This window comes from Chenopodium album, chromosome 11, assembly GCF_948465745.1.
Source record: "Chenopodium album chromosome 11, dcCheAlbu1.1, whole genome shotgun sequence".
NCBI lineage: Eukaryota > Viridiplantae > Streptophyta > Magnoliopsida > Caryophyllales > Amaranthaceae > Chenopodium > Chenopodium album.
The window spans coordinates 5,471,395-5,478,754 of NC_137844.1; the positions used below are offsets into that span (position 1 = coordinate 5,471,395).

The following is a 7,360-nucleotide window of genomic DNA, read 5'->3' on the forward strand; positions in this document are numbered from 1 at the left end:
GTTTTGGTATTATTTCTAGTGCAAATTCAACGAAAAAGACCTACATAAATATATACGGAGTATTTGCTAGTGGCCAAGTGAAAATAAGTGTGAAATAGCATGAAAAACGGCAAGATCTATTAGTACTTAAATGTCATGGAATCTATATTTATATAAATATAATAATTGATCAACAAAACAATATAATTTGAAATTAAATTGCATGCTTAATTATTACAATACGAGTATCATGAAAAGAAGTTGCGAGAACCCTTCTTCATCTTCAAAGCAAAGAAACAGTAGTAGATCTCATTTCAATCAACTTTGCTCCAATCTCACTTCTATTATTCCTCCTCAACATTTTCATAATTCAGTGGTAAGTTTACGATCAAATTCGTATATTTTATTTCTTCCATTGCAATATAGGAGTATCGAGTACTAAGCTATATTTCAAGCGCTTGATTTTGTGCTGCATATATACATTCATGTTGTTCATCTTGAATACTCCGTACAGCTATACAGTTTGCTGTTAGCATTATATTTCAATTTTTCACGTCCCCATCAAAAAAAAAAAAAAGGTCAAGTCACTAGTAAAAGTTGTAGGGAATAATAGGTTTAATTATATTTGTTTCTCTATTTTTATTTTTATTTCTTGAAAAAAAAATATTTTTAAGTAGTAATTATTGTCGCCCTAGATCGATTTTGTGATCTAATTTCACAATTCAATATTTTAGAGCATATTTTACATAGTTATGTATGGTATAACTCAAGTGGTTAGAATTTTCTTCCCGATTTCAAGAGATTCTGGAATGATTTTTAACCCTGCCCTAGAAAAGAAAAATGCATGACATTTAATAATGAGCTAATAAGTTTAATTTGTTATGTAGGATATGCTATCTCAAGCTGATAAGATAGAACAAGCAACAAGTTACATAGTGGATTTGAGAGAAAGAGTAGAGAACTTAAACAAGAGAAAAGAGCAACTAATGGTTAACCAAGAAGGAACATCGTCCTCTAATGCTGAAAACTTTAGTTCTAATGATACAACGATGATGACAAATTCCGGCTTACTAATACCCACCAGCATTGAAGTAAAAGATTTGGGTAGTGTAATAGAGGTCCAACTTGTGGTGCAACAAGACCGCGATATCAAATTACATGAAGTGATTAGGGTTCTTGAGGAAGAAGGAGCTGAAGTTATCAGTGCTACTTTCTCAACTCATGGGAACTATGTCCTCCACACTCTCCATGCTAGGGTAACTTTATCTTCTTTTTTTTTCTTTTTTTTTAAAGTTGATGTTGGATACAAACTAACGTTACTTATGCTAAAATTTTTGAAATATTTATTTGTTTTTAAAATAATATAGAGGTCAAGTGAATTTACGTAATGTGTTACAAACTAATTTTGCTTTAATTATGTGTTATTTGAACTAATAATTTCTGAATTCATAAACTGGTTATTTTTATTTTTATTTTGTAAGGAGTATAAATCTTAATACGGATAATAATGATCCAAAGTTAAATAAAACATTAGTTTCTTTTTACAAGGAAAAGAATTTTATTTATTTTTTTAATAAAATCCATACAACATCTAAAACCGCATTTCTTCCTAAACATGAACGGCTAGATGAAAAATAAATCATTGGATCACATTTCTTCTCTAAAACATCAAAGCAAATAACTGTATATATAGGACAATTTTGCAATGACTATAATAATTTTGTAGCCATTTTAACTTTATAATCATGACCATTCATTTTTAATACTAAATCTACACCATTCACTAAGTTGACCAAAAAAATTAAGTTGACCATTAGATATTTTAAATATTGTACCATAAGCAGATCCTCTTTGGCTCTTTCATTCACTCTATTTTAATGAATCTCGATATCCTCTCATTTCTAATTCAAGGCTTTAAGCTATTTACATGGCTAATTAGCGGAACGTCATTCTCATCTTTATTTTATTTGTCGATGTAATCGGCTTTCTTAATTGATTAGCGTAAAAAGTTCTTTAATTAACATGATATCTTAATTTGCAATAGGCATTCTTCATCACTGAATATGTATTATATCAAGCTTTTTGCAATGGTGAAAGTAAAATCCATATTCAAATTTTCTTTATCCCAGAAATCACATAGATGCTGTATTATAGAAAAAATTTAAAATCTTGAATTTTTTTTTTTTTTTTCATGTTATATGATCTTGATTTACTTTAGCCCACATCTTGGTGAATTAGTAAAATAAAGCAACTTGATCACCATGAAAATGATATGAATATTTGACGGTACAGACTTCTACCATTTTGCAGTTTTTGCCATTTCTATGATGAAAGCAGTTACGGAGTTTTTTTTTTAGGTTTTTTTTTTTTTTTCAAGGTCAAAGTATAAGAAAATGGCTGAAGAAGATTAATCCAAATAAATGAAGGGTTGAGATTTACCCTCATTATAATGGCTACATTTTTATTGTGGCTATTGAATAACCTTCCGTATATGTAGTAATTATTCACAAACTTTTTAAAAAAAAATTGGATAAACAATAATAACTACTGTACATCTGGTGTAAAGTTGCCCTAAAATGATCAAAAGTTAACTTGAAATATTAAAAAATACCTCGACATAAATAAAAAATACCCTAATATAAACAAAATTTATCTACTCGCATTGTATGATTTATCGGTAAAGTCATTCTATGTAAATGAGTAAAAATCAGATTTATCCCATTGTCTATTTATATTAAAATTATATCATGTTTCAAGTTATCCAAAGAAGGTTAAAAGTTACCTTATATTGACTAAAAGTTACCCTAAAACTGTTCGATGTACATTAATATTATTGTAAACCGGGTATATACATAAGCTTTTGGTAATTAATAATGGCATAAATTACTGTAAATAAGTATAATTAGGTGAAGGAGGCTTTCACTTGAAGCATTGTAGTATCAACATGTCACAAAATATAACATTATGTTAGTAATAATACTACATTAGATCAAATGCTAAACTAGATGTGCAACTTTTGTAAAAAAAGTTATAAGGAGTATATAAGTAATTTTTTTTTTTTTTTTTTTTTGTACCGGAGTATAATATACTTCCTGCGTAATTTGTATTTTTCTAAGAATTACAAAAATATTTTCAGCATTGAGAAAAATTATGCACCTTTAATTCGATTGGAAAAAAATTTGACATTTATTCTTCGTTCTCATTTTAAGAAATTTCTCATTAAATTCCAAACCTATATTTTTTTTTTGAAGGAAGATTTCAACGTTATATAATACCTCCCTTTTATATTTTTTTGAGTCACATATAGCAAATATATAATTCAAGAAAAAAAAATTGAAAATGTTGGGTGGGTGTAAAAAAAAAGTAAAGAGAGAGTGTGAAAAAAATGGGTAAGTGCAAAGATAAAGTAGAATATATAGGTGTGTAAAAAGGTTAGTAAATATAAGCAAAATTACGTGAAAATGAGAAGGTATAAATATTGTAAGAGTAAACAGAGTAAGGTTGTAAGAAAAATTACTTCGGACGTACTATATATGTAAAAAATCTACCTTTAATTATTATTATTATTTTTAAAGGTAAGATGAAAGACTCTACTGAATTAGCACCTCTCATAAGTTTAATCAGTCCAACGAGTAGAGGGGAAAGGTAAAGAAATACCCCTACTCCCAACCATTTTATGGTGGGTGGGGCTCGAACTTATGACCCCAGAGTCACAAGATGAGCTTTCCACCAAGTTTTGCTTGGTAAAAATCTACCTTCAATTGGTTGTTTTTATTTTTTTTTTTTTGACAAAAAGATTTGCTGCAATTGAGATCCCGGTGTATAATACAAGGTTCACGACTTCATGAGTATGCAATTTTTTTTTTTTTTTTTCCAAAAAGATTGCTGCAATTGGTTGTTGTTTTTTAAGGGCTTATATTTTTATTATTTTTTTTTTTTTTAAAGATTTAATGGCTTATATTTAGATACCTTAATACTCCGTATAATATACTGGTGTAAATTTTAATGAGCTACAATTATCTTCCTTCCCATGTGAGGTTCCGTATGAGATTGAGACAAATTTTTGGTCACTAAACTGAGGAAGGAAATAATCAAGGTAATTTGGTGAGCTCATATATTTGAAATTAGGGTAAGTCTTGTATGTGGCTAGGCACATGGTGTGACCACATTGATTTATAAGGGTAATCTTTATTTATATGTATGAGTAACCTCATTTTTTTATAAGAGTAACCCCATATTGTCCATAAAAGTAACCCAAATTTATTATACGAATGAAATCAAGTAATTTAGAAATAAGTAACCTCAGTTGTTCATTCGAGTAACCCCTATTCTTTTGTTTTAAAAAATGAAAGAATAATTCCACTTATTTAGGAGAGTAACCCATTTTTCTCATATAAGTAACTTACATACGTTAAGGTAATTCCATTTGCTGATCACCGTAACCCCCTATTACTTATAATTGCCTTATATGTGATAATATGAAGTGGTCATACCATGTGGCTAGCCACATATAAGATTTTGTGTTGAAATTAACTTTGCTAATTAATTTAGGAATGTAATAACCATTAAAATGAAACTGACCTACTCAATAAATAATATTTGTAGCACTTAAATATTGAGGAAGTACTTGTATAACATAACAATTCGTCTTATTGTACAGGCTCGAAATCCCAGAATTGGAATTGTGACTTCCATAGTGCAGGAAAGATTACATGATGAGCTGATTTGATCCAGCGGCGGAGCCAGAATTTGTAATCTGGGGGGATAAATTTTAGACGTTTAATAATCGACAAAAATTTTCAGGAAAAAAAAAAAATTGATCACATAAATTGTTTAATATATTTCGTATATTTGAAATCGTGTATGAGATATGACAATTATTCTTATATGGAAAAAGAGTAGTTAAAAGTTTCATTGCATATATTAAGAAAATTATCAACCAAAAAAATAACTTTTTTTGTTGGTAAACCCCAATTTCAAGGTATGTAATCCCCAATAATCGATAAATAAGAGTTATCAAATAATAAGCATTTAAACAAATTGATAGTAGTAGATGTAAAGGGATTTGGGTCACATTAAAAAAAAACACACACACACACAACTTTCTTTGACTAATGAAATTATTATGATGTATTCTGTAAAAATAAAATTGGAAACTTAGTTCAAAACAATTAATAAATTAAAAAAAAATAGAATTTAGACACACATAATTAAAAAGATAAAAAGAAAAAAATACGGAGACATGTGTTCATTACAAATAGTTTTATAATACATTAGTAATCACTATTAAGTATCAACAAGGCGATACTTGATTGAATAGTTAAATGAGGGTAGTTAGAGGTTTGAAGATTTATAATACTTTGTATATATAAATTATATACTATAAAATGAAATCCAAAAACAAGTTTTTTTTTTTTAAAAAAAAGGAGAGAGAGAAAAATCCAAAAACAAGAAAAAGAAGTTAAATGGAAGCACTTTGTATAAACTATAAACTGAAATAAAAAATAAAGTCCAAAAATAGGAAAAAGAAACAAAAAAAATTGATTACGTACAGAATCGAACCTGGGATCATAGAGAAAAACGGATCTTTCTCAAACCCATCAACCACCAGACCACATGTTAACTTTGTTTTATAATTTATAAATCTAACTAAATTATAAGAAAATATATATACTTAGTTACTGAATCTGTATTTTTATTTTTTTTATTTTTATTTATTTTTAAATGAGGGACAGCTGTCCCCCATGTTCCTCTCATGTATTTTGAGTTTCATACCTGCATGTATGTATCATTTCTTTTACCGTTGATTTTATGAGTATTTAATGTTTAATGTTACTTCGTCCATTTGCAAAGTTGATTGTTTTATGTTACTTCGTACGGTAAACATATTAGATAAAGCCTTGTTTTGCAATTGGTTATTGGCTGGTTTGACTAGTTGTTTGTGTTGGCTTTTTGTTAGCTATTTGACTTTTTATTAGTCTAAAAACATGTTTGATAAAATTGCTGTTGGATGTTATTAGTAACTTAGGTAGCTAAAAGGTACTCCAACTAGCTTTTTCATTTTGGCTTAAAAGCCAGCTTTTCAGCTGACTGAAAAAGCCATTTACCAAACACAAATTATGAATGTTTGACCAAATGAAAAAGCCAAAAGCCAATCAAAAACCAATGAAAAGCCATTTACCAAACAAACACAAAAACTTTCTTGATCCTGTCAAATTTATTATTTCCTATAAAGTAGATATTTTTTAAAGGGACAATATTTCCTACGAGTATTTTTTTTTTTTTTTTTTTTTTTGAATTTTACTCTATGGAGTCTGGATATTACTGCCAAAAGTTTATTAATTTGTGAGATTTTACTACCTTAACTGATTTCGGTAGCTAACTGCTAACCTGACCAAATGGGACCCACGCGTTTTTTTTTTTTTTACTTTTTTTGATATTTATTAATATTTTTTTAAAGTAAGATATACCTAGGAGATTAGGCATGTCTTCTCGTAAAACCGTGACCTAAACTATCAAAGAGTAAAAAATAAGAAAATTTTCCATCTAAAAATACAGGTATGAAAATCAAAAAAGAATCCAAAATAGTCTTGATATTCATCGTAAGAAGATGAAGGGCAATAGCTTCTACAAGGAAGGCCAGAGAAGTAAGTGAATAGAGTAAAAACTCAATTGTTGCAATTATTATGAAGTGATTGGACATAAATTCTCCAATACTATACTAGCTAACTATATATAGTGATTAAGGGTCCGTTTACATTTATTGAACTAAATAGAGCTAAAATGAATATTTTATGAGAGAAATAAATTAGGAGCTGAACTGAACTGAACTAAAATTAAGCTGAAGTGAACATACCCTAAATTTAAAATTAGGATTTTTTTTTTTTTTTTTTTTTTTGAAAAAACTATCTTATAAAAAATACTGATAGATATTATAGTTTACAATAATATTTGTCGCAGAGCTAGGATATTTTGTATATATTTTTGATATATTTTGTATACTTATCTTACTAGATTCCTAACGAGATTAGGACTAGGATTGTAACTCTATATATTATGATCAATGGTACACACTCCAGATTGAGGAGTTTTCCCATTCCATATTTAACTATGAAAGAGAAGAGGAGTTGGAGTTATAAGGGGGCTATTGGGTACCGGGTGGGAAATGAATAATCATTAACACTATGTTTGAATAACACTAATGAAGGGAAAGGGAGGGGAAGGAAAAAGAGGGAGGTGAGAAGAGCGAGAAGGTGAGCTTCTATTTTCCTTCCAAATCTCTCCGACAATTAAGAGATTTGGTTTATTAAAATGGAAAGGAAAATGGGTCCTCTCAACCCCCCCCCCCCCTCCTTTATTGCATTAGGTATCAAAATAAAGA

General features: G+C 28.6%; 1 protein-coding gene across 1 annotated transcript; it reads left to right on the forward strand.

Annotated features, from left to right (window-relative positions):
* Positions 1 to 229: 229 nt before the first annotated feature.
* LOC145566124 (transcription factor bHLH168-like) lies at positions 230 to 4,708 on the forward strand. Its single transcript, XM_081625655.1, has 3 exons — positions 230 to 352; positions 867 to 1,235; positions 4,640 to 4,708. The coding sequence occupies exons 1-3, from the start codon at positions 230 to 232 to the stop codon at positions 4,706 to 4,708; spliced, it is 561 nt and encodes a 186-aa protein (XP_081481781.1).
* Positions 4,709 to 7,360: the final 2,652 nt, after the last annotated feature.